This window comes from Canis lupus, chromosome 20, assembly GCF_011100685.1.
Source record: "Canis lupus familiaris isolate Mischka breed German Shepherd chromosome 20, alternate assembly UU_Cfam_GSD_1.0, whole genome shotgun sequence".
Classification (NCBI taxonomy): domain Eukaryota; kingdom Metazoa; phylum Chordata; class Mammalia; order Carnivora; family Canidae; genus Canis; species Canis lupus.
Genome location: NC_049241.1, coordinates 43,815,376 through 43,842,558, shown reverse-complemented (window position 1 = coordinate 43,842,558; position 27,183 = coordinate 43,815,376). Strand labels below are relative to the sequence as shown.

Here is a 27,183-nt window from a genome sequence, read left to right as displayed (position 1 = left end):
CTGTCCTCCCCATCCCCTGCTCCCCAGCAATCAAGCTGCCTTTGGGGCTTCCTGACCAAGGGGCACCTCACTTGGAGCCTCCGGCCCTCCCGCCTCACCCACCACCTCATCTTGCCAGCGCTGGTGGCCCCGAAACACCCCAGGCCTGGAGACAGGCTCCTGGCAGGGACACAGGCTGCCCCGGGTAGAGGCTGGCCCAGCTCGGGAGGGGTGGCTTCCCGGGCTCAGAAGCCTCGGGCAGGCCCAGGGGAGAGAGACCTTCCCTCGAGGGGAGTTGGTTCCCCGGGGGGGGCAGTCTTCGGGGAGGGGGTGCCTCCTCCTGGCAGCTCCTGGCGCTGAAAGCCCTGCTTTGTTAGCTGAAGCCTCTGCTTCTGGTTCGGCCCTCCGGAGACTTGCTCAAATGATCAATATGCTTTTAATTAAACTCTGACTGCTTCACGAGGACTGCGTGGTCCCCTGGGTCACGTTTTTCTTTCTGCGAACAGGCTTCTTAAAGAACCTCGAGCGGCGGATCTCGTGGGCCCTTGAGGAGCCATCTGATCCTCGGAACTTCCCAGGTCAAGGGCCTCTCCGGGGTCCGCTTCCTCACTGGGCCTTGGGCCGCACTCAGGACGCTGGCGGGGGGAGGGGATGGAGGGTCGGGGGAGCTTCTCAAAGGCTTTAACCCCAGGGACGAGCTTTGGCAGAGGCCTGGGTTGAGTGGGCGTTATTCTAGGTGTGATTGGCATGACATTCAAGGGCAGTGGCCTGGCTTTAGTCAAAATCCTGGGCACCTGGGTGGCTCAGATGGTTAAGCATCTGCCTTTGGCTCAGGTCATGATCCCAGGATCTTGGGATCCAGTCCTGCCTCAGACTCCCTGCTCAGTAGGGAGCCTGCTTCCTCCCTCTGCCTCTCCCCTCTGCTCTTAGTCTGTCTCTCTCAAATAAAATTAAAAAGTCAACTCCCTCAATCCCGCCCCAAATGCCCACCTCTCTGGCCTGTGGAGGCCGAGAAAATTAAGGCCATTCCACTTTAAGTTCAGTGTTAGCACAAGTGCAGCCATCCCAGGCCCCTGGGAATAAGAGCTGAAATTTACAGTACTTCAGTTACAGGAAGAAAACAGTTTACAGCTTAAGTCCTAGAAAGTCCCATATTAGAATGAGAACAGAGCTCAATGCCCTTGAAAGCCCCATATCAGAATGTAAACAGAACTTGAGAAATTCCTCCACCCCTTCTGAAAATCCCCTAGACCAGCCTATAAAAAAACCCAGCTTTGGGCAGCCCCGGGTGGCCCAGCGGTTTAGCGCTGCCTGCAGCCCGGGGTGTGATCCTGGAGACCCGGGATCGAGTCCCACGTCGGGCTCCCTGCATGGAGCCTGCTTCTCCCTCTGCCTGTGTCTCTGCCTCTCTCCTTCTCTGTCTTTCATGAATAAATAAATAAAATTGCTCTCATTCTGAATGAATAAATAAATCTTAAAAAAAAAAAAAACACCCAGCTTTAACCCACTTCGGGGTCCAAGTCCTGCTCCGCGGTGTCGGGTATACTGTAAATAACCCCTCGTGTGTTTGCATCGGTGTCGGCTCCTTGTGGTTTCTCGGATACGTAATCTTGGGCGCAACAGGCCTACGGGAGGTGTGCAATAAGTGCTCTGATGAAATGAAAGGTGAGTTTTCCATCTGCTGGAAACACCCGCTGGGAGATGACCCGGAGAGGTCTGGTTAGTTACTCTCCACCCACATCCTGGACGTTCGCTTGTCCTTCTCCACCCGCGGGGACAGAGGTGCCCTTGAGGTGACTAAGCCCAAGGACCCTGCTGCCCAGGGGTCTGGACTGGGATTTCTTGCTGAAGACAGGAGACTCCAGCCGCCGAAGTCAAGCAAAGAGCTTTTTATTCAGAGCCCGGAGGTGGAGTGTGCGCCCAGCCTCCCTCCCCGCAGCCCTCCTTGGGTTTTGACAGCGGTTACAGTCCAGTGTGAGGCAAGCACAGTGTTATGCTGTCGCCGTGCAGTGAGGACAGGAAGCTCAGGGTTGGACGGGGCCCCAGAACCCGGTGGGCTGCGCTGAGCTCCAGTGCAAGATGAGCCCGCTGTGCGGGGGGGCCCCCGAGCAGGAGCGTCAGCCCCCCTCCGACCAGGGCCCGAAATCCATGGAGACGGACATTGCCAGTGGTGACCCTAACTCTACGTGCGGCCTCCTCGGGGCCTCCAGGGGCGGCACTGCTTCCCCCCGCGTGCGGAGTCTTTGGTATACAGTCGCCGTGCTGCACCCCTCTGAGCCCCCCTGCCTCCCGGCTGCCTCCCAGGGTTAGGACAACAAACCACAGGCCTCTGTGATCCGAGAACGGCTCTCCCAGAGGGGCCAGCGGCCGCGTCCTGCCCAGACTGCGAGTCCACAGGCTCGGAGCCGACCAGCCCCCCTGCCCTCGTCATGAATAAATATTAAAGCTGATATAGGGACGCCTGGGTGGCTCAGCGGTTGAGCGTCTGCCTTTGGCCCAGGGCATGATCCCAGTCCCGGGATCGAGTCCCACGTCGGGCTCCCCACATGGAGCCTGCTTTTCCCTCTGCCTGTGTCTCTGCCTCTCTCCTCTGTCTTTCATGAATAAATAAATAAAATCTTAAAAAAAAAGCTGATATGGACCAAGATGGGCCTACGGCCTGGCTGCTCTGTCCCTGTTAGAGCCTCACCATCAGCCCCTCGTGGGATGTCCTCCGGGGGCTCTGAGCAGGGCTTAGCACAGGTGGCTCTGTGAACACCGGCCCCGCTGGGTAGTTAACCCTGGGGTTCAACCAGGCTCATCCTGGCAGAGTGTGTGTGTGTGTGTGTGTGTGTGTGTGTGTGTGTCTTTCTGGCTCGTCAATCTGTAGTTCCCCGGCCACCACCCATCCTCTCAGAGAAACACAACAGGCCCTATCTTGTGAGAAGTGGCTTAAAACACAGGCCAGATTTCTGGTCGGTTCTGCTGCCCACGTGGGTTGTGAGACTCTCTCCAGAGGGATAGTTAATTAAGCTATGGGGCAGGGGCGGGGCCGGGGGGCGCTCAGAAGGTCCCCAGCAGCTCTAAATAGGTCCTCTCCCCCATCCCTACTTGTGAATGGACAGACCTGGAGCCACCAGGCAGGACGGCTCCAAGCTCTCCGACTCAGTGACAGTTCTCGTATCCCTGGGACGGGATGGGAGCTCAGCTTTGGCACCACTGCCACGACAGTTACGGTCATAACCCGCTTTTTGAGCCTGGGCATGTCCCTCATGTATGCGTGTGTCCAGCCCAGTGAAGGGCCTCCTCAAGCCAAGCCTGACCCTCAGGTCTGACCTTGCAGGTGGCTGTGGCAGCCGTGCCCCTGTCCTAGGTCAGACAAGCCTTCCCGGGAGCAGCCGGGATCCTGAGACCTTTCCAGGCTGGTCTCTTCTGATGTCACTGTCCCAGCCCGGGGTCCCCGCGGCCAGCCCTGCTCTGTCCTTCCATCATAACATCATGGCCTTCGTTCTCCAAAGCCAGGAGCTAGGGCCCCAACCTCTCCAAGAGAAGACAGACATCCCAAGAAAGGCCAAAGGCAAGTTCTTTCCTGACCCTGGGCTGCCCCGTTCGGAGCTTCCTTTGCTGGCGAGGCTGTGCCAGATGCCGAGGACACCCGGTCTTGGAGGGACGTCCAGGCCCGCTCTGGGCAGACCCTTCCTGATGGACTCCGAGTCTCGTCCTCTCGTCACCCCTAGTCCATCCCCCCAAGACCCGGCCCGACCCGGGGAGAGGATGAGGCGGTGCAGGGGATGGCAGTGGCAGCGGGCGGTCTGCGGGCGGCAGCGGGGTGCAGGGGTGCGTCCAGGTTGCCTGAGGCTTTCGGGTGACGGGCTCCCCCCACGGCAGCCTCACTCATCTATCACCTCCACGGAGTCCTCGTCCTTCCTCTCCTCCGACTGCTCCTCCGTGGTCTCCGTGTTGTCCGTGTCGGACAGCGAGGCCGCCTGCCGCACCCAGGCCCTGTCACTGAGAGGCTCGGGGTCGCACGGTCCGGAGAAGGGGTTGAACCAATTCGGGGAGAAGTCCCCGCCGAAGGTCTCCTTCACGGACTTCCAGCTGCCCCTGCGCTCCCTGGGCTGGTGCTTTCGTTTGAGGCGCTCGATGCCCTGGAGGGACAACGGGATGAAGAGGGTCAGTGGGGTTTGGGCTGCGCACCCCCCGGCACACCCCCAGCGGGGCGGGTGAGGTGAGGGGTGGAGGAGCCGGGACACAGCCAGCCTGGGCCAGGTCAGGGCTCTGGGGGCCCCCGAGGGCCGGAGGGGCCCAGTGGGGAGCGGCGGGGAGCGGCACAGCAAGCAGGGCCTTCATGGGGATCTGGCCTGTGTCCCCCCAGCCCGGGACCCCAGGCCTCTGCCCTTTCCCCCTGCTGCTGCCGGGGTTCCCCAGCCTCACTAAGTCAGGCCAGGCTGCCAAGGGGTCCCGGGTTGGGGAGTAACATCGCAGCTGCCCTGAGAGCTCTGAGAAGACGAACCCGCCCCCCTCCAGGCTTCTGGGCCATGCCCCCCAGCAGGTGCAGCAGACTTAGCACGAAGAAGGGGTGCGGGCGGTAGCAGGGGAGCATGGGGTACAAACAACACCAGGGCCAAGGAAGCAGATCGCGTGCACAGCCAGTGCCAGCATGCGGCGGGCAGCCGGGGGCGCACAGGGTCGGGGAGGCCTGGGTGGGCGTCAGGCCCCGCTCGGGGGGGCAGACTGCCCTGTGGCTTCTCCCAAGCTGCCCACTCACCTGCCTCTGGGCGTCGGCCACCAGGCCACAGAAAGAGGGTGTGGGAGGGGGAGAGGCCCACGGGAGTTAGAGGCACAGCCGGGTCAGCTCTCCAGGCCACAGCACCCTCCAAAAGGCTTTTAGCCCCACAGGGGCCTCTTCCGGAAGCCAAGGGACATTGCTGTGGGTTTGCCCGGCACGGGCACTGCTCATTCACACGACCCATTCCACCTCAGAACGATCTCTGAGGACCTTGTCCTAGGTTTTCTCTTCTTTTCCACACAAGAGCCTTACATAACTGGTATGATCCCTTGTGTTATGCAGAGAGAGAAACTGAGGCACACACACCAACTGAGGTCTGCCCCGTCCTCCGGGCCAGGTCGTCTTCCAGCACTGTTTCTTCCCCCTCCATCTCAGAGATTTACGTTTCTTGGCTCTTGAAAAAATTGTAGGAGTCAAGAATCTGATCTCAAAGTACGTCCCTTGTAAGGTACTAATTACAAAGGGCAAACCAGCGTGGGAGCTTCGCAGGCATCGCCTTAACCAGCTCGGAAGTAACATCGCCGATAATGAGATGTGTTAACGTCGCACGACCTCAGGATGTGACGCGCCCAGGACACCACCTCAGTGGTTTTCCTGCCAGAAACGCGTAATCTAGATCTAATTGCCAGAAAACAGCAAACGCAAATTGAAGGGTAGACACTCTACTGAATACCTGGCCTCTGATCTTCAAAAGGGTCAGAGTCTGATGAACACACTTTGGAACCGGACAGAGGTGGAGGTGGCACGGCCTTACGTCCGGACTCCATGCCACTGAACGGCACGCACCAAAGTGGTGGATTTTATGTTATGTGAATTTCATCTCAATTCTTAAAAAAGATTTTATTTATTTATTCACGAGAGACACACAGAGAGGCAGAGACACAGGCAGAGGGAGAAGCAGGCTCCTCGCACAGAGCCTGCGGCGGAACTCGATCCCAGCACCCTGGGATCATACCCTGAGCCAAAGGCAAATGCTCAACCGCTGAGCCACCCAGGTGCCCTTCATCTTACTTTTTTTTTTTTTAAAGGGGGTCAAATTCATGAAAGGCGAAGAAGGACCGGGCAGCACTGCAGATTGGAGCAGACTCCAGAGACGTGACAAGCGACACAATGAGACAGAGGAGGGTCTCAGCGGGACAACCGGACAAGTCTGAATAAAGCAGGTAGACCCGTTAATGGTATCGTATTGATAAGTTCCCAGGTTATGTCTTGTGGCCATATAAAATGTTTACGTTTAGAAAGACCGATGGAGGGGGGATATAGGAGCGCTTTGTGCTATTTTTGCTGCTTCTCTGTAAGTCGGAAGTTATTTCACAGTGAAAGATGAAAAAAATAATCTGAGACACAAAAATGTGAGCGATACGGTCTTGAACACCGAGTTACAAGGTGACAAGCTGGAAACAATCAAAATGCCCACAGTGACAGCCAAGTCAGCGATCCTACAAACCGAACCACAACACAGCTGTGACAAATGGTGTCCACAGTTTTACAGCGCACCGGAAAATCCTGTCCAACGGTGTCAAAGGAAGACAGCATAGTTAGTTGCACACGACATCACGGGACCCGAGATTACCTCTGGGGAGGGATTTGGGATGATTCGTATTTATATCTGTGGACTTCCCGTACGTTCCAAGCTTTCCCCACTTTTGAGCGGGTGTTACTGTCGTAATCAGAACAGAGGAGCCGTTTCAGGAAACAGACCTTGCTGACAACTTCTGCGGGAGCCTCATGTACTTAGGTCAAGAGCACCGGATGCTGTGCCGCCCACAGACTGGCCCCTCGCCAGGCGCCCCCTACTTAGCAGAAGCAGCGGTGGCCAACTGAGGGGACTTGCTTTGGGGATCCTGCATTCCCTTCCTGGGCAACCCTTAGCAGCCTGTCAAGAGAGGCATTTTAAGAACATGATTTCAGGGAAGCTGCGACATCATGAGGTGGCAGGGCAGGCCACAGAGGGGACACCCAGAAATGGCAGACTATATCCACACTGACTGGGCTCACTCAGAGCCATGATTTTGGGTCCTCGCACCACCCTGAGAGGAGGCAGGTGTTGGTACTGACACTTGGAAGATGAGAAAACAGAGGGTCTGAGAGGCCACTGCGGTAGCCAAAACTTGTCCTGCTGGTCGTCAGAACCGGGGCGAGAACCAGTGTCTCCCCTCTTCCCAGTGCATTTTCAATCCTCCTACAAATTCTCCCTCTACCCGTGCCGATCACAAAGGCAGAGGGAAGCCAGAGCCTGCAGGATTGCTATGTCCATGCCAGTGGCGTGGGCCCAGTGAGCACCAACTTCTTCACCAAGCTCATAAGAACATTCTGGAAGGAGCCCATCCCGTCCACCAGATAAAGTTCCTGAGCAGAGAGATGGACAAACATCCAGGTGTATCAACTCTGAGTCTGGACAGAAGCAAATGTTCCGAATGCATCTGAGGCATAAGAGAGGCCTGAGAGTCTGAACCTGCAGGTTCAGGAGGATCCAGTGGGGTTCGTTTCTCCTGGTAGGACTCAATTTTGAGTTTCGTGTGGATTTAAAGACGTGCTGAAGGCAACCTTCTTGAGCAGGAGGTTTGTGGCGGCAGCAGTAATACCCACTTCAGGCCCAGGCGAACGAGAATGGTTGATTCCTGGGTAGGGGGCAGTGGCTGGAACCAACGTCTCTTGTAAGGTGTGTGTGATGGGGGCTTTGGGGCCCCTGTGCCAGGGTGGCACAGGAGCTGTGATCTGCAAACGGACCCACCCAAGTCCCTAAATGAACATACTAGGACTTAGGCATCCGAGGGAGCACAGGCTTTGTAAGGCTCGGCTGAGACCCTCGGAGCAAGAGATCATTGCCCCTGTCCCCACACTCTGCTCCCCACATCACTGGAGGGAGAGTTGGAGAGGCTGCCACCCACGTCACCTGCCCTCCTCCTTAGAGGGCCAGAGAACACTCTCGCAGCTTTTTACTACAACCCACAAAGGGCGATACTTTTCTGTGCAACCTGGCACCGCCCCCCACAAAGTTCCATGAAACCATAGTTACTCTACAATTGTGGCGCATTTTTATTTATGTACTTTTTTTAAAAGGCCACAGCACACCAACAAGCATCTCACTAATCGTGAACCGTTGTGAGTGGTTTGGGAAGCGGAGGTCTAGCAGAGCTAACGTGGGCTGAAGCCACGCCGTGCGCCAGACGCCACCCTCACTGCCGGTCACGATGCCCCTTTAATCCTCGCTCAGCCTTGTGATTTAGATGAACCTCTCTGGTTTGACACATGAGGTCGTGGAGGCTTAAGTCAGCCGGGGCCCAAAGTCACACACACAACGAAGCAGCCGAGCAGGGACTTGAACCAGAGCCTGGGAGAAGCCAGGGCCTAAGTGCCGGGTCGCCGGGCTGCGTAACCTCAGCAGGAGGGGGACTCAGGGCATCCTTGCGTCCGGAGGGGTGCCACCCAGGGGCTTCTGCAAACTCCTGTGCGTGCGGATGGACCCGGGGCCACTCCGACTTCTAGGGTACCCACGGGGGTCATGCCACCGAGGACTTCCTCCTGAGGGAGAAGGTGGGAAAATGAAGTCTCCGAGTGGGGAGGGCAGAGCGGCCAGCGGCTTGTATCCGTGTCACCGTGAAGCCTTTAATCCGGTGAACCCCTTGGTGCAGAGCCCAGGCGGACAGACTGAACTGTGCAGGCAGATGGACAGACAGATAACGGTCTGGCTCCCCCTTCACGCGAACAGACCTTTCTTGTTTGCTCAGCGTTCATTTGTCGGGGAGGCTGTGGGTTGGGGAAGGGGGCGCCCAGTCGGCACACCGGCAGCACCACGCGGGAGACCCCTGCACACCCCGTGGGGCTCCAGGCCTTGAGAGACGGCGTGTCAGTCACCTGGGACCCAAGGTGCGCCCCGAGAGTTTGGGGTTGGGCTGGTCTGCCGTGCCCTGGGTGATGCTGACGCTGCTGCTCCGGGGACCCCTCGGAGGTGCGGTGCCTCTGGGGGAGAGGGATTCCAGCAGAATCGTCCTCTCTTCACACTTCTTTGGTATTTTAGGGCCCCTCCTACGTTGAGACCCCTGGCTCACCCTTTGGGCGATGCACCTATAAGCCACGAGGGGGGAGGAGCTGAAGGGCCATTGCCCGGCTGGGGGAGCCCAACGCAGCCTCCCCAAGCCCGGGTTTCTGCGCGATGCCCACCTGACACAGGTGGTCCAGAAACACTTCCTAATCCGCCTCATCTGAAAGATCCCTGAAACAGGACGGTGGACGGGGACTTTCTCAGCAGCCGAGGCACGGTGAATGGAAGCTGGTCATTGCAGGTGGCTCACTTGGTTCTCCAGAAACAAACTATTTCAGAGAGGGATCAGTGCGACTAGCAGGAGACCGGAACACGCATTGCTACCCACGCTCACTTTGTGGGGCATGAGGTCCCCAAGCCCGGGCACATGGGCAGAGGTTTGCTGGGATGTGGGCCTTTTGCATGTTCAGCACAGTTGCTGGGAGCCCCTGCCTGAGGCCGACAGGCCGGCAGGAGTCACCTGATCCAGCTCCCTGTGTCACCTTCCTCTTTAAAAAATTTTTTTTGTCACCTTCCTCTTTATCCCCCCTCCCCCCACTCTCCAGGGACCCATCTTTGGAAGACGGAAGCCGCTATAGGCTCACTTCCCAGGCGCACAGCTTCAGGGCTGCAGACAAAAGCTGGGGCCGCCCTGGTGCAGACGGTCCTCTCTCCCCATCTCTCCCCAGCCGTGTGTGAAGCCGGTTTCTTCCCGTGTGGACGCCAGGCCCGGAACCAATCACTTTACTGCAAAGACAGCCACATCCCTAGTCACTGAACTCCAGGCAAAATGCCTTCCATTTCAATGGAAGTGATCTAAGAAAGCCTCGGGGATCTTGGGGTATTCCCATCTTCCGAGGGCCTGAAGAGCTGGGGAGCATTCCTTCTTTCAGCCAAAGGGCTCCGTAAAAGCCCGGAGGTGGAATCACGCAGGAGGCCGAGAGCAACCTTTTTCCTCTGGGAAGGATATGCATAGTATGCGCGGGTTTAAACGATGAATTTCTATTTTTAGGGCTTACCAAAAAAAGAAATCAATACATTTTCAAAACTCTCTACTGCATTCCTCAGAAATTCCACGGGAAAAAGAACCAAACTGGGTCACTTAAAAAAAAAACAACAAAAAACCCCACAAAACCTTGGAGTGTTTGGAGGGCATCCAAATACTTAAAAAATATTCCCCGGCAGGACCAGAGGGCAGCGCTGCCTCCCAAGGGATGGATCCCTGACGGGTGGGAGCGGGCCAGAGCCTGTGACAACTGTTCTAAAGTCACTGTACGGTCACTGTGGCCTTCACATACCTCAGTGAACTGTTGAAAAGGAAAACAAAAATCAAAAAACCTATGGGAAACACACAGTATTAAAAAAAATAAACCAACACTTCGGGGGCGCCTGGGTGGTTCAGTCGGTTAAGTGTCTGCCTTCAGCTCAGGTCCGGATCCTGGGGTCCTGGGATCCAGCCCACATGGGGCTCCCGGCTCAGCAGGGGGTGTTTCTCCCTCTGCCCCCTGCTCGTGCTGCCTCTCAAATAAATAAAAATACAATCTTAAAAAAGTAAAAACCACTTGAGGTCTCAGGCTAGACTTAGGGCATGAAGAGCCCGGTCTCAAGAGGCGAGCCTCAGGAAGGGTCCTGGAGTTTTCTGGTTACACGGGAGGGATGAGAAGGAGCGCCTTCAAAGGACTGGAACGTTCTAGCGACTTCCTCTGGCTCCACGCCGCTTTCTGCTGGGTGGGGAGAGGGAAAGGGACCTTTCTCTCCCCCGTGGCCGGCGCTAGAGGCCACGCTGCGGACTTGAAGGCTTTTCTGTAGCCGGGAGCTCCCGACGGGGGTTTCAGGCAGCAGAATCCCTGAAGCAGAGGCAGGGGTGGGGGGCAGGCTCCGTCGAGGGCATGTGGCTGACGCGTCCTTTAAAATCAACACAACTGGGAATCCCTGGGTGGCTCAGGGGTTTGGCTCCTGCCTTTGGCCCGGGGTGTGATCCTGGAGACCCGGGATCAAGTCCCGCATCAGGCTCCCTGCATGGAGCCTGCTTCTCCCTCTGCCTGTGTCTCTGCCTCTCTCTGTGTGTCTTTCATGAATAAATAAAAAATAAATAAATAAAATCAACACAACTGATGCCTCAGTCAAGAGGAGGAATGGAAATAAATGTCGTTTAAGGGCAGTGGAGCAAGGGCCCTACCACCACACACTCGCCTCGCCCGGACCCTCAGCTCTCCCGAGGGTAGCGCTGTGAGAGAGCACGGCTCAAGGACAGGTTTTGGAAAAATTTTATTGCATTTTGTTTCCATGTGGAAGCACGGACAGAATCGAAAAGAGGCAGCATGTTCCACGTACTGTTCATGGAGAATCACATGGCTAGATGAATTTCCTCCATCCTGCACTGAGCTTCACAAACCTTCCCCACCCCACCCGCAGCACAAGCTAAAAAAGGAGGTTTGTGGTGATCATTTAAAAAACCTCAAATCCACGTGTACAAATTCACAGATGCTCAGCACTCCGAGGTCTGTGATGTCTGCATCCCTGTCCGTCTCCTCATCTCCCTACTCTCTTCAGGCCTCGTGCCTCCGAATGGCAAGGCCACTCTGTCCCCGCGCTGCCCGTTCCCGTGAGCGGGACGGCCACCTGCCAGCTTGCAGAGGCCTGCGGGCCGCGATGTCCACCTTACACCCCGGTCAGCCCTGGGCCAGATGACGGCCTCCCAGGTTAAAATACAGATAAGACATGGCTACGTGCACATTTAGGTGTCTAAAACATCAGAAAGGGTACCCACTTTGGAGATTTACAAAATGGGGCAGAGGGGGGTGATGATGGGCTGTGCGCCTTGGGGGCTGTGGTTGTGTCACTCAGCATTAATGCAGCTGACTGGCCACCTTGCTGGGAGAGGGAGAGAGAGGGGGAGTGGTGGGGGGGAGAGGGCAGGAGGAGATGGAGGGGGAGGGGTGCTAAGAGTAAGCAAAGAAAACCTGTAATAGCGTGATATTTTTTTTCTCCTTTTGACTGTGTAAGGCATTTTGAGCTGAAAAACTCTCCTTCATACTGTTCCAAATAATCAGTGGGAATATAATTGGTGATTCAGAATACAAATAAGACCCCTTTGATCCCACCCCACCCTCCAGAAGTCACTCTACACACCCAAGCCCATGGAGTACAAGGAGGCAAACCGTGTCCACATGGGGGGATGAGGCCACTGGGCCAAGGGCCCTTCTTAGGGCTCTGGCCCTGGTCCCGTCCCTCTTGGTCACAAGGTGGTAAGCATCTGTCTTCGGTGACGCTTTAAGTCCCATTGGGGTGCCTGCCACTGCCTCCTGGGCAGCGGGAGGTCACGGCCCCCCTTGCCTCTCCCACGCATCCCTAACCAGCGTCCAGGCCGGTCCATCCGCGCACCGGCCAACAGCTCCCTGTTAGTAGAGGCGGGCCGGGAGACAGCACCCTCCACGTTAGTCAGGCCAGACAGACAGCAGAGAGGAAATCAGAGGCCAGAGGAGTGATTTTAAAAAAGGAAAAAAAAGAAGAGCAGCTTCGGTCACCAAAAAATAGATAGGATGATCTTTTAAAAATAAAACATGGGGACATTTTTTTTTCTCTGCAACGCTCAGCCATTTTACTGGAGACATTAAAAAAAAAAGTTTTAGAGTAGTTGGTTTGCTTTTTCTCGATTTAAACATTCGTGAGAACGGACAGGACGGTAGTGCTGTGATGTGGTTTGTGTCTGAGTGGCAATGCTGGTCAGGGTCCTTCAGACCACATACTGGTACGGGTCTGCCTTCCCTTGGTCTGGCGTGGCAAAGGGGCTGGCCCAGCCTAGAGAGAAGGGGTGGCCAAAAACGGCTTTCATGTTCATCCATTTTGTTTTTTTAGCCCATCTTCTCTCTTCCTTTTTCAATTGTTCTATTCCCTGAAAACAAGAACAATCATACTTTCAGTCAAGCACTTTATTGCTGTGGATTTTGGGGACGAATGTCCGTTAGCTTGAGATGAATGGAGTAAATGCTTCCTTGTCAAGCCACAGAGCTACCTATATGATACATGTTTCTTCTCTTTCTCTTATAAAAAGTGTCAAAGGAAAAAAAAAAGCATGGTTTTTTGTTTTGTTTTGTTTTTGTTTTTTGGTGGTAGTAGCGGTGGGGTGGGCACATATTTACAGGTCCCTCCAGGGAGGGAAAAGTGAGCAAATCCACAGGCCGCTGAGCCAGGATTCCTGGGCATGCTGATCCAGTGTGTTTCACTAAGTGGAGGAGCACGTCTACCCAGACTGGGCTCTGCGGAGGCGCTTCCGGCCTGGTGCTGGGCCCGGCTGTGTGCAGGAATGCTGTGAAGGCTTGGATGCAAGAAGCCTCAGGGCTGGCAGGGGCTCGTGATCATGACAGCCAATGTTGGCCTTCGATTTGGGTTGGTTCAAGTCTGGCACTACTATGACCACTTTGCAGACAAAAAAAAAAGGGAACAAATCAAATGACTGCTCTGGCATCGTTAGTCTCACCAGCCCAGGGAGGTCAAAGAAGCACCCTGCTCAGTGGGGCTGGCGAGGCCAACCTGAGGAGGCCAGACAGGAGTAGGAGACCGTGGGTGAGGGGAGAAGCCACCACAGAGGAGGAAGGAAAGGGATTAGTATAGGTTAGAGGGGCTGCCTGGACAGACAGCCAGCCCCAGGCATGGCAAAGGGCTTCCCGGTGCTCCTCAGGGAAGAAGCAGGAGCAGAGGCCATCTTGGTGGTTGTCTACAGGCTGGACTACTCCCCTACTAAGCCTCATGGGAAAAGTAGGCTAGGGAGGAAGCCAGTTCCCTCCCTTCGCCCCTCTTCCGATGGAGCTGGTCAGTGGGCAGGGCCTGAGGATGTGGCGCTGCCCAGAGGAACAGGAGGGGAAGCAGCCTGGCAGGAGCCTGGCTGAGGGTCTGTCTGCCGTGGTCTCTGGTGAGGAGGAGGAGCGGGGAGGAGCCGGAGGGGCCAGCCTAAATGGAGTCTCTGTTCACGGAGAGGGAGCTGGGAGGGTCCAGGCGGAGGGTCCATGCGCTTTCCCAAGACACGCCCTTCCTTCTTTTCTGCTTTCCTTTCCAACACAATTCCCTTTAGGAATGGCCTTGAAGGGGGAGGACAGCTAGGACAGGGCTGTGTGAGTTTTCCTTCTGGCTCCCTGAGCCCAAGGCCTGTGTGGCCTGGCCGTATGCAACAGTGGGCGGGGCCAGACGGTCACCCATGGGTTCCCTGCGGGTCTTAGGCAGAGAAGCTGGTCACATTTATGGCTTGGACACATAGCCAGATCTACACCATTGGCTACTATTGTTACAGAAACTCTTACAATGATGTTACTTCTTAAAAAAGGTATAAAAGTTGCTGAGAGCCCCCCCAACATTCTAAACCATCGGGAATTCCCATGGATCCAAAAGATGGCGCCTTGCTGCTGAGAAGCGCCAAACCCTGTTTTTCCACATCCCCAGGGAAGGGCCTGGGGGGCAGTGACAAGGAGTCTGTCTTCCTACGAGCCTCCATCTGAGGCTAAGTAATCAGCAGGCCCGAAGCCGTCCCACAGAGCCCCTGGATGACTGAGATTTGCCACCTGAGGGGGACCTTGGGAAGCCAGGACCTCATGCCTCTGCTCCCCAAACTAAGTGCTACCTCTTCCTCTTGGGGCTCCTCACCTGGAACCCAAAGCCAAAAAGAAGAAATGCCCACATCACAGCAATGGATTGACCACCTTGAGGCTTCTGGACACTTGGGGCAGCCAGACAATGGTGGTGGCAGTGGCACCAGGGGAGTGGGCTCCAGTCCTCCCAGCCAGCAGCCTCGAAGTCTACAGAGAAGGAACTGTGGGTATGGGTAGGGGCGGGGGTAGGGGCGGGGGTGGGGGTGGGGGGAAGGCAATGGACGAGAACCAGAGCTGGGCCAAGCGGAGGGATCTAGTGGCCAGGTGAGGGCTTGATGCCCACAGCTCGGGGCTGCCTCCTGATTCTGCCCTCTGGACCTACTCATGCGGCCACCTCCTTCAGGATGTTGACCCTGCCCATTTCAGCTGGATTAAGGCACCCTTTGTCCATCATCCTCTCTCCAGGCCTCTAGTCCTTGGAGGGGAAGGAAAGGGTGTCCCTGTGCCCGGTAGAGTGCCTAACATGGCAGTGCGTAGAAGATAGAACCAAAATGGGAGGATGGAAGGATTTTGGCAAAGGGCACCCTTCACCAAGGCTGCTAGGCCCCATTCCTGCTGTGACCTGCTGGGCCTGCCCCAAGGGAAGACTCAAATATGTGGGTGGGTGTGGGCCTGTGTGTGTGTGTGTGTGTGTGTGTGTGTGTGTAAGATCCAGTGTCACTGTAATGGAGGCGTGCGCCCTGCACACCTCACACCTGGCCCTGGTCACAGGTCTGCCTGCACACACCCCTCCCAGCAACACCTGCCCCAGGGCCTCCCCCCAAGCCCAGGAGTGGATGGGGTGGGCAGGCCGCCCACGTACCGTTTCATCTGTACAGATGGAGTGCACTTGGGTCCCAAACATCACTGATGTGAATATGAGGAAGAGCAGCCCCTCGAAGCACAGGAGGATGAGGAGGATCACTGTGGTAGGTGGCGAGAAGGAGCTGCACTCTGAAAGGAAAGGGACATGTGAGACTTGGGGCTGCTGGCCGCTGCCCACTGCATGCCACTCAATGCCCCCAGCCCCGCATGGCCTGGCACCTCCTGGGTGCCACACGTTGTCTGGCGTCTAGGCCCAGGTGGCCACTGTCCTGCCCCACACCTGGTTGCACAGCTTGCCCTCGGGCAGGTTCTCCAAGGGCCAGGCCCCTCCTGGGGCTTCCCCTCCTCACACCTGTTACCCCTGGCTCTTTTCTCAGCCAGCATCTGTATCCTGGTGCCAAGCATAGTGCCAGGCACATGGAAGGCCCCAGAAAGGCCTCAGGGCTGAGGCATGAAGACAGGGAGACCCTCCTCTCCACAGAGAGCACAACATGGTTGCACAGGTGGAGGGGCCTCGGTGTGGTTCTGGTTTGGCCATGAATTTTCTGGACATTCCTACACCTCTGTCTGCTTCTGGGTGACAGGAAGGGGCCAGGTCCAGAGAATCGCTCAGGGGTTTTGGGATTCGAAGTTTATGAGGGGTTCAGCTGCTGGCCTTGGGCCTGAGCTGGGGGTGAAATAAGCCCCAGTGGAAATGCCCTTCCCAGGAGCATTTGCATCACAAGACGGTCAGTCCAACCAGAGAGCTGCAGGACCCAGAGCAGGTGCTCTCCCTCTCCTGGCCTCTCTGGGCCCAGGCTGCCAGGGGTGTGACCTGATACAAGTCCCTGTCCCCGCCCAGGCCTCTGCCCCCACCTCAGTAGAGCAGGGAGGTTGGACGAAATGGGTGGTTCTGTTTTAAGCAGTAGAAACCTCCGTCTGGGCCAAGTCTAAATCAGAAGCACCTCCAAATGGAGAGCGAAGCAGAGGTGCTGTGGGTAATGGTGGTGGAGGGCAGCGGGGCTGCCTGGGGGAATGTGGACAACACTGGGAGATGGGGGTCCCCAGCTGATGATACTCACTATCCCAGGACCCTGGACCCCACTGACGGCCACCTCGACCCATTAGTCTGGTTGTGCATGTTTCTCATTGCCCCAGTTCTCGGGCCCCTTGCCCTGGTTGGAGGGGTCTGATTGGGGGGGGAGGGTTGGGCTTCACTGGGCTTTGGGAACTCAGAACCTGGGGGTTCAGTGCTCCCCTGAGCAGCCCTGCATGGGGGGTGGTGGTGAGGACCATCTCATCCAAATGCCTTTATCACCTCACGCCTCCCTTGGGACTTAATGCCTGTAAATGCCTTCCCTTCTGGGTTCCTTGCTGGCAGGGCCTGGTGGGGCCAGCTCGGGAGGCTCTGGGTATGGCAGCTGCCTTCCTGGGTGCTGGGCAGGGTGGGCAGGATGAGGGTTCCACAGTCAGGCAGCCACAGCAGGGTGAGGATCCTGGAGCCAACTCGCCACCACGGGCTCTTGCTAAGAAGCCCCCACTAGTATTGTCTCGCCCCTGCATCCTTCCCACCCCACACGCCATGGAATCACGTTTGTTCCCGTCCTTGCGTGCTGACTGCCTTGCTCACGACACCTCCAGCCCCAGAAGGCCGGGACTTTGGCTCCCTGCTGGACTATCAGACTTGGAGTAGTGCCTGGTAACAAAGGAATGTGGGCACAAGGCCGGGGCTCTCTGAACTTTAGTTCTCCCTTACGTTGGGTGGCATGGTTGAGAACACGCGAAGAACATCTGCACAGGTCATCCCGGGGCCCTGCATGTGCACACAGGCAGGTGCCCACTGGAAAGAGGCGCCTTGCTCCTTCTGTCCTCACCTTGGCTGCCCCGGGGCCGGGCAGGAGGCGGAGCCCAGCACCATGGCGTGCTCTCCATCCTCACACAGCTACACATACCCTTCTCCTCCTCGACTGGCCCCGGGAACTATGTGAATGGAGTTGGGGAGGCAGGAGCCAGGGCCCAGGAGTGTAGAACTACCCCTCTACCCTTCTTCAAACCTCAAGTCAAAGTGCCCTGATTCTGGGGACACCCCCTCCCCTTCTTACACAAGCTGGATGTGAGGCTGAGCAGTGATGGTAGGCGTTTGTCTCACAGACTGTGTGTCAGAGATCTTGCCCAGCATGTGGCCTCTCAATTCCTCCAGCATCTACTGAAAATTTTTTTCTTCCCTCTTATTTTTATTCTTGTTTAAAATCATAAAACTGCATTCATTTTTCACAGCAGCTATTTTTTTCCCTCAGGATTTGTGTGGCCTTCTGGCTGGGGTTCCTTCCTCAGTGCCTGTGCACTGAAATGGATACCACTACAGCAGGGAGAGCTGCTCTATCACCTTAATGTAGATCGGTAATTAAGCAGTTAAGAAACCATCACACACACAAAAAATCAAAAGTTCAGAATGGATTTCTGTGAGACTGGAATGAAATGACTTTTGATTAAAGTGCCTCTTCTTCCTTTTTTTCCTTCTAAAGTAGACTCCACACCCAGCATGGAGCACAATGTGGGGCTTGAATTCATGAGACCTGAGCTGAGATCAAGAGTCGGATGCTCAACCGACTAAGCCACCCAGGTGCCCCTAAAGTGCCTCTTCCTAAAGACAAGGAGACAAAGGTTCTCCCCATGGCAGGGCTCCCGTGCCCTGGGATGTGCTTCCTGTGGGGGCCTGCATTTCCCCTGGGGACCCTCAGGCTAGAGGGTCTGTCCCACTCACTACTTTACCTGTGGAACTGACTTTAAGGGGCTGCTTTTTTTCATGAAGAGAGAGTCGGGCCTCTGCTGTCCCTTCCCTGGTCAGTCCGTAGGCTTGCAGCAGATCTAATAAAATGGGGTTGGCCCCTGGCACCATGACACAAACCAAGAGCCCGCCCTGCTTGGGTCGCACACCGCCCCTTGGAGCAGGGAGGCAGGCTCCGGCACATACTCACTTGTCCAGTCTTCTTCAAAGCAATGCAGAAAGTGGAATCCCACCATGATGAGGGCGTGCAAGGAAATGAGAGCTATGTACATCTGAAACAGGAAAGCAGTGCAGACGCCATTGTTGTGAGAACCTTCTGACCGTGCAGGCTCCCGGGACAGGGGCGCTCAGAACCTCCCGTTCCGGAACACTCTGGCTGAGGGCTGACCAGGAGAGAGCCAGAGAGGCACCTGGTGATTCCTCTACTGGTCTCCCATCCCAGTTCTGGGACTGGGGTGAGCAGCACTTACTAGGAGTATGTGGAATAAGATAGAAACCAGCGCCTGTCGCCAGGCGTGACCTGGGCCCTAGGTGGGCCAGGGTGCTCCAGGCCTGTGGCTTCCCTTCACTTGAAAAGTCTGGGCGCTGACTGCCAAGGGCTCTTGCAGCCCTTGTGCTAAATATTATCTATATCTACTCTCAGGGAGGGCTTGCAATCACCACCCAAACGGGCTTCTGTAGCTACTTAGACTGGACTCTTGGGAGGGGAGCTCAGTACAAGGCCCTTGCTTATAACCAATCAACTTGAGCCAGTTTTCTAGAAGCTCAAGTGGAGGGCATAGGAACAAGCAGGAGTGCTCTGGGAGGAAGGCAGAGGAAGGCCAGGCTATATTCCGCACAGCAGCAAAAAACACCGTGAGTGCCGAGAATTTCCAAAGGACCACAGCACTCCATGGCTCCGCGGAGGTGGGGCGCGATTCGGAAGCTGACTTACTGTAAACAGGACGAAGTACTTCTGGTTGTTCTCGCCAACACAGTTATTGACCCACGGACAATGGTGGTCCATCTTCCGAATACACCGCTTGCAAACGCTGAAAGGGCCCACAAGGCAGACCTTTAGGGGTGTCCTCACAGCAGCAGGGGCCCGAGGGGAGCAGAGAACCCACCCCCTAGCTCTACTCCGTGCACGGGGCCTCCTGGGCACTACCTGCTGTCCCACTGGGCGTGTTGCAAGGGTCCTAGAAGGCGGGTCAGGACCCCCATGGTCACACTTATTCCAAACAGGGGATAGTCCTACGTCAACGAGGCCCCTTCTCGTTTAACATGAAACAGGGTGGAACTGAGGGGCTGAGCAAGAGGCTGCTCTCCGGTGCTAACGGAGAGCTGTGAATCCGGTTTACTGACAGGATGGAGCGAAGAAGCAGTTTCCACAACGTGACAGTCTGAGATAGGATACAGAAAACAGTTGCTCCCAACATCCCCCGAACACCCAAAACCCAAGGGCCAGGCGCTAGCAGGGAGGGTGTGGCTGACCGCAGAGGGCGCCGGAATAGGCAAAGCGGAATAGGCAATGCGGGCTCAAGTGCAGGATGTCTAGGACGACGGGAAGTGCCCCCTCAAGAACCTTCCAGCTCTAAGATAACAACCTCTTAGCTGCAGAAGCAGAATATATTTGAGCTTAAGTGTTGATCAGAAATTCCATTAATTTGCAAATTACTAACTTGTAATTGGGCTCATATTGGGACTGAGACTGTTTCAAGTTTATTGATTACCAAACACCCTCCTCGCCCCTTTTTTGGAAGAAGTAATCTGAAACAGGAATACAGGCTCACAGGGCCTTGAAAGCACCTACCCCCAAAACTCAGGTTTAGAAACACTCCTTTGCCAATAGATGGGCTCGCCAGAAATTGGTCCTTTCTCAATTTGCTAACATAGGCTCCTTGACATTATTTTGAGGTTGTTATCTGCTCAGAACAGTTTAAAATACTGTAAATAGAAGCTTGGAAAGAATACAATTAGGAACTTTACTTTTTTGGAAGCCCCTTAGTTCACACTAGCTTTTCTTTCCATCCGTTTCCACAACTAACTTTACCTTGGGTTCTTAATTTTTTAAAAAATATTTTATTTATTTATTAGAGACACACACAGAGAGAGAGGGGCAGAGACTGGCAGAAGGAGAAGCAGGCTCTGTGTGGGGAGCCTGATGTGGGACTCGATCCCGGGTCTCCAGGATCACGTCCTGGGCTGAAGGCAGCGCTAAACCGCTGAGCCACCAGGGCTGCCCTACCTTGGGGAGAGAACTTAAGTGCACTGTGGGCCATGACAGGTGGATGCTGGTGGAAGGGCTGTGTCACATTCACACGTGGTGAGCTCACACTCACTGAGCTCTGATGACTGTCAGGGCAGGGAAAGCACAGGAGGAGCTCTTCTGGGAATGGAGTTTAGGTGCTCCCCAGACTGCAGGCCAGGAAGCACAGATCACTCTGAATGAGAGCCCCATGGCGAGGCCATGGCTGACTTGGGGCTGTGGGCTCATCCACACCCAAAGGAGGACCTGTGACCTTTTCTGAGCATGGTGTGAGCTTCGGTGGCAAGGTAGGCCTGGGTCTGAGCTACCTTGGTCAGACTGACCAAACTTGGAGCCTCAAGTTCCCCACTCACAGGAAGTAAGTGTTGGAAGCACAAGGTGAGAACTGATCATGGGGGCCTGGCCAGTCTTCACCTTGTTCTTCTCCACAACTTCGAAGGTCCTCACTAGCATAGGGGGAATGAGCACATCTTAGAGATGCGGCCCAGCTCTATAATCTTCCTGGGAGCCAGGAGGACAGGAGAAGAAAGAGGCATGAAAGGGACACGGAGGGATATAAAGAGAAAGTCAGGTATCCATCTCTCTCTGTATGCATGTGTTACCAATTAAAACTACATATGAATATGCATACTACAGATTTCAGTTGATAACACTTGTTCCCAGGATAGAATTTTAAGAGTACAGACAAGTAGACAGTGAAGACTGAGCTGCTCCCTCCACCAGGCCCCACATTCCCTCTGCAGAGTCACCTTGCATGTCCTTCCTCAGCTCTGGGGTCTTAGCTCCCTCCCAATCTAGGGACCATACTCCAAGGGTCACTCCTTCCCTGCTCTGGGCTCCTGACTGGTTTCTCTTCCACCTGTGCTTCCTCCTGCAAGGGGGTTCTAAGTGGGTGCTCTAAAGCAGTGTTTGGTCAGCAGCACAGATGTGCCAAGTGGCCTGACATCCTCTAAAGGCTGCCCAAGTTTCAACAAGCTCTTAAGCAAATCCATCCTGTGCTCTCCTCTCAGCCTCTAAAGAGACCCAATGGGCACCCCAGGAAGTGAGTTTCACAACGGGCTACGTGTCACTGGGCGGCCATGCCAGAACACTCCTCTTCCTCCTCCAGGGAGCAGCAGGGACAAGCAAGCACAGCTGCTGAGAGCTGCAGAAGCTGGCCCAGAGTGCCAGGCTCTGAGCTACCTGCCTGCAAAGACATGGAATGCCCGGGTGGTCCTCCCTGCAGCGTGTGGAGCTGTTCAGAAGCAGGCTGTGGGGTCAGGCGAGGGTGCATGTGGGTGGGGGGTCCATCCATGAACATGGCGAAAGGTCCTGACCAGGGGCTGTCTCACCTACGGCTTACAAAACCACCAGCTGCAACGGTTCTGCATTTGAGACCTGGAGTACACCAGAGGTGAGGCCAGCCCCGCAGCCCATCCAGCTGCCTCACCTTGGGCACCAACCGTCACGAGGAAGAAAAGCTTCCCACGACCCCCAGATACCCTGGTGGGGAATCCCGTCATCTCAGAGCCAGCCCTTTTCCTGTTCCACGCGGCTACGTGGGAGGACGGCTCTGCGGTCCCCTCCCCAGACACAGGAGCTGAGGGCGCTTTCCCCACTCTTGCCACTGGGGAGAACCTCTTCTCTCTGACCTCCTTGCGCTCCTCCCTGAGTGCGCTGGCCCTCTTCTGGGACTCCTCTCGGGCACCACTCGCTGCCCCTCATGTGAGAGCTGTGGGCCAGTAAGCTCCTGGGGCCACGGGCACCGGGGGCCTGGTAGCATGTCCTAAGCCTGCGGGAACAGTTGCTGCACAGCCCTAAGGTCTTCAATGCAGGCATCTGTTGATGTCCCTGACTTTGGAGTTTCCCAAGCCCTTTCTGTGTTTTTTAATCAATGTTCTAGAAGAGGACAGTGCCTCTCCTTCCCTCTTCCTCCAGGTTCCCTGCCATTTTTCAGGCCCGGAAGTGCTTCCTTCAAAAGCTTGGTGGATTCCAACGAGCTCATCGGCTCACAGGCGCTTGGGCCCGTGGCTCTTAGCCCCCAGAGTTGCTGGCTGAGGCCCTGGGCCAAGCCGGGGTGATGGCCCACCATGGAAACATAGCTGTATCTGTGAGGGCCTGTGTATCTCCTTACAGAGCACTTACCAAACAGTATCAGGGTGGGAAAGTGCATCGGCCCCACCTGAGTGGGAAGCCCCAAGGTCAGGGCCATGTCTAATCCACCACTACAGCCCAGGGCCAAGCCTGGGACCCCCTTTGCAGAGAAGAGCCAGCCTGGGAAGTGGCTCCACCACATCAAATTGGGAGGCCCAGCAGGGCAAGAGAAAAAGGCACACACAGCAAGAGGACACCAAGTGGACCATACTCTGTACACAGGTTTTCATCCCACACCTCCTTCACTGTGATTAACAAATTATAAGCAAAAAAGTATCTACCACATCTTGGTCCCAGCTCAGCAACAATTCTGGGTAAGGAAGTCCAGTGTAGCAGTAAGAACACTGCTCTTAGATCCCCATGTTGGGCCCTGGGCAGAGAAACTTAGCTTCTCTGAATCGCCCTCTGCAGAATTAGTCCTGATCTCTCAAGATTAGAGATGATGCAGGTGAAATGCTTTAAAAATACTGCTAGTGCTATATAAATTTTATCGGTGGTAACAACCATGAGAGAGACAAAGTGAGAATCTAGCAGGGACCCTAAGCACCCCATGACCATCTCAGCCTCAGTGTGTATGTGTGTGTGAGGGGTGGGGAGTGTGGAGGGTGTGAGGCTTTTCCAGGGTCATGGTTTCCACCTCCTTGTGCAAGAGGAACCTAGTGCATAAGCCTTGCTGTCTTCATTAGCAAGAATAGCTCCCTCTACAGGGTTTCCACATTCCTCCACGGTTCTCAATGCCAGGACAAAAGCAGCCCGGAGTTCCAGAGTGCCTCTTGGTGGAAAGAGGATCCATCCACACACCAACCACCAGGCTGGAAAGAACATCTACCCATCCAGGGTCAGGGAGCGTCTGTGGTACCCATCAGAGCTCAGGGAATGGGGATAGTTTTAAATTCCATGGGACTCTGTTGGGAGGACAAGATCCAAAGAGCCAGGTGCGTGCTCATGCACGCAGACATGCACCTTCGCCCCAGCAGGGACACAGACACTGACTCTCTCAAGCCTGGCAGCAGGCCCCTTGGCTCCAGCAGTCACAAACCTAGCTCTGTTTGGCATGCTGGGGATCGGCTTATCCCAAACCGCGGGTTCCCAGATGGCCTGGGCCGCCACGAGCCCTCACAGAGGAGCAGTTGTCAGCACACACTTCCTGATGCAGGAGCAGGCGACACACAGGCATCCTCACTCAACTGCATCTGAATCAGCAGCTCTTGTTTTGCTGAAGCTGATTTGTTTACTAGCACTCAAGAATACCTCCCTCGGATCATCCTGGGGAGAGAGGCGAGGAGGAGGCGGTGAGCAAAATGCCAGGCAGTGGAGGCAGCCCGGGGTTCAGGGAGGAAAGAGAAAGAACCACTGTGGTGACCAGAAAGTTCTTTCCTGCAAAGCTCGCACCTCCCTGTTGCTAGTCCAGCCTATAAACCCATCTCGCTCTGCCACATGCACACACTTCTACTAACCAATGGCTTCTCCTGGGGGAGCCAGTTGACTCATATAGTTATTCATGTCTAACCCTCACAACAAGCTGCCAGGCAACAACTCCCTTCGCAGAGGACAGCGCGGAGCTCAGAGGGAGCCTGGTCCACGTCTCACAGCGTGGTGGGAGCACTGGTGGACTCTGAGCGCTGACCTCTCCAACTCTGAGTGAAGTGGGAGCCTGCTCCACCACACTGGGCTGCCCGGAGTTGGGTCCTCTTTACTCAGGGGATGACAACATCTCGGGTGGCAGAAAAGGCAAGACAGGTGCCTCCACCTCAGGCACAAGCAAGCCTTGAGTTTGTCTGTAACACAGACCTCAGAGGTAAACTGACCCCATGGTGGGCTCTGTGCAAAGAAACTCTGCTTCTCCAAACTGCTGGACACCTCATGGGAGACAGCAATCAGCACAGGCTCTGTCCAAGCTGCTCAGCCCTCACTCTCACTAGGGGCCAACTAGTTGAGGGGGTCACCACCTTTCTCTCTCTCTCTCTGATAGCAAGACATACATATAATTACATCAGGCCACACAAGTCACCCCCAAACTGGAGTTCTAGTGGGAAGAGCCCTGGAAAGGAGCGCACACACTGGGTCCCAAGTCTGTCTGTGGCACTCACTAGCTGTGAGCTCCTCCCACTACCCACTCCCCCCACCAGCCTGAGAGAAGGACCAAGTAACATGTTTGTCTTTCTGTAATGTAGTGTTTAAAATTCCCTTGTAATAAAATGCAGTTTTTAGCTAGATGTCTTCTTGTTGAGAAGACTCAAAACAATGAAGAAATCTGAAAACCAAAGGGAAAAACCACCACAGATGAGATGAGGAAATGGCTTTTTTTGGCCGGACTCTACAACTGTCACAACCTCCAGTTTTGTTTTAAAGAAACATCTTCATTCAGGCACAGCCCTTTCATTTCCCTCTGAAAGTTAAGGGAATAGGGCCCACCTCTTAAATGGGTCAAGTACTGAACACTCTGAACGATTTTTCCAAAGCTCTGTCTCTTGTGACCTAAAGTAATAAAACTGTGAGGCAGAAAGAGCAGGAAGCCCCTTAATTTTATAGATACGGAAAAAGAGCTGGAGACAATCAAGGGCCTGGCAGGGTCCTTCGTCAGGTGTGGGACATTCAAGTCTTAGGACAGGTGTCCTGAGCCCGAACCAAATGCCCTCTCCAATCTTTTTTTTTTTTTAAAGGTTTTATTTATTTATTCATGAGAGACACACACAGAGAGAGAGGCAGAGACACTGGCAGAGGGAGAAGCAGGCTCCATGTAGGAAGCCCGACGTGGGACTCGATCCCGGGTCCCCAGGATCACGACCTGGGCTGAAGGTGGCGCTAAACCACTGAGCCACCCGGGCTGCCCTGCCCTCTCCAATCTAAGTGAGCTCCCTGGGGGTTGGGGTTGGGGGATAGTCACAGCAGCCACTCCGTGCCCAGAACAGGGGACATTCAGAAGTCCTGTTGCTGATGGCACCCGAGTGAGAAGCAGGTGCGGGAGCATGTGAGAGGTGAGGGAAGGGAGGAAGCAAGCTGGGGGTGCATGTAGGGCGTGATGAGGAGTGGGGACCCATGTGTACCTGCAGTGGTGGGCTCGGTCAGGCTTGATGCTGCAGCATTTGGGACACTTGTACACCACCTGTCCAGGCTTCAGCTGTAAACTCTCGATGAATTCTTTAGTGGCATTTCCTTTGGGTACCGCCCCCTGTCAGAAAGAAGAAAGGTGTCAGGGCGGGGCAAGGAGTTCCAGCAGTTCTGACACTGCAGTAGAGACGGTCACTTGGAAGCAGTGACTGTACACATGGACAGGACATTTTCACCCCAACAACGTATGTGTTCTGAATTATGCCAATACTGATGGACACTTAATGACAGAATTTTCCTGAAGAAAGTAAATGATTTTTCTGAAGTGAACAGTTACATTGTTCCTGATGATTTTTTAGATTATTTATTTGAGAGAGTGAGAGAAAGACAGGGAGAGAGCACGAGTGGGGGTAGGGGCAGGAGGAGAAGCAGGCTCCCTGATGAGTTCGGGAGCCTGACTCAGGGCTTGATCCCAGGACCCTGGGATCATGACCTGAGCTGATGGCAGATGCTTAGTCAACTGAGCCACCCAGGCACCCCATGTTCCTGATGATTTGCTAGCTAGTCAAATAGTTTTCATTGAGTCCATTCTTTCCTATGTAAATACTACAGTGAGGATTTGACTCACAGATTACTTTTTGGTTTGCATTAAAATTTCCCAGTAATAGCTTTGGCCTTTTCAAATTATTTTTTGGCAGGCATCACACCCAACAGTTCAGTTTTCCCAGGTCAAACTTTGCAGCTCTCAATGTTACTGGCTACTGTTTTTTGTTTTTTGTTTTTTTGTTTTTGTTTTTTGTTTTTTTTGGCTACTGTTTAAACTAGAATCGAGTTTTATTTACGTTGTTTTTTTTTTTTTAACCAATCCTATTGTTATGAAGCATTGGTAATCTATATTCGGTTCTCATAAATCCAAAAGCAACTGGGAGGGACACTGGGTGGCTCAGTGGTTGAGCATCTGCCTTTGGCTCAGGTCGTGATCCTAGGGTCCGGGAATCGAGTCCCGCATCAGGCTCCCCTCAGGGATCCTGCTTCTTCCTCTGCCTACATCTTTGCCTCTCTCTCTCTGTGTCTCTAATGAATAAATAAAGAAAATCTTAAAAAAACAAAACAAAACAAAACAAAACAACTGACTGGAAGCTGCTGCCCTCAGATTTGACTTGCCTCTCGACTAGAACTCCAACTCGCTATCCCATCCTTTTCTTATGCTTGTGGATACTTTGTGATTTGTTTTAGCTGTCAACACCTTGGGGTGACAGACCCAAAGTGCCACCAGAGTCTACTGGGGCTGTGTGCCTGTCTGAGCAGAAGGAAAACAGGCCATGCTCAGGCTTAAGCCAGGTCCCAATAATTGATCTTCAGCAGGCGCCTACTGGGTACTTAGCCTGTGCTCTGGTGCACACTGCTATAGATTCAGGAACCAAACGAGGTCTCTGTCTCAGGAGGCTCCTGGTCTTTTGGAGGCTAACAACAATTCTAGAAGACAGCTGTGTTCCAGGAGCACAGAAAAGCCACTGCCAACTAGCCAGGGGAACCAGAGAAGTTTCAAGAGGTTAGGGTTGTTTTTATGTTTTTAAAGTAGGCTCCATGCTCAGTGTGGAGCCCAATGTGGGGCTTGAACTCAAGACCCTAAGATCAAGACCTGAGCTGAGACCAAGAGTCAGATGCTTAACTGACTGAGCCTCTCAGGTGCCCCTGAAGAGGTGAGGTTTACAGGTGGTCCTGAGGCATGCACAGAGGTTTGCCAGGTGGACCTGAGAGAGAAAA

At 54.8% G+C, this 27,183-nt stretch overlaps 1 protein-coding gene and 1 long non-coding RNA gene across 6 annotated transcripts in view; one reads left to right on the top strand and one right to left on the bottom strand.

Moving 5' to 3' along the window:
- Positions 1-1,853: 1,853 nt before the first annotated feature.
- Positions 1,854-27,183, bottom strand: part of ZDHHC3 (zinc finger DHHC-type palmitoyltransferase 3) — a 53,432-nt gene continuing 28,102 nt past the window's right edge. For 2 of the 5 annotated variants that reach the window (XM_038566694.1, XM_038566693.1), the window contains exons 3-8: positions 25,413-25,537; positions 18,919-19,015; positions 18,175-18,256; positions 17,969-18,064; positions 15,216-15,346; positions 1,854-4,106 (exon numbers count right to left, since the gene is read on the bottom strand). In XM_038566694.1, coding sequence (XP_038422622.1) covers positions 3,849-4,106; positions 15,216-15,346; positions 17,969-18,064; positions 18,175-18,256; positions 18,919-19,015; positions 25,413-25,537 — 789 coding nt within the window. In that variant the 3' untranslated portion in view covers positions 1,854-3,848. Of the gene's footprint in view, positions 4,107-11,020; positions 12,667-15,215; positions 15,347-17,968; positions 18,065-18,174; positions 18,257-18,918; positions 19,016-25,412; positions 25,538-27,183 lie in introns of those variants that run through there. The other 3 variants (XM_038566696.1, XM_038566695.1, XM_038566697.1) reach the window with 3 other exon arrangements.
- On the top strand, positions 5,348-10,207 carry LOC119864705. The gene is made up of 3 exons (XR_005374984.1): positions 5,348-5,551; positions 5,776-5,910; positions 9,338-10,207. It is a non-coding gene; the product is annotated as an uncharacterized LOC119864705 (long non-coding RNA).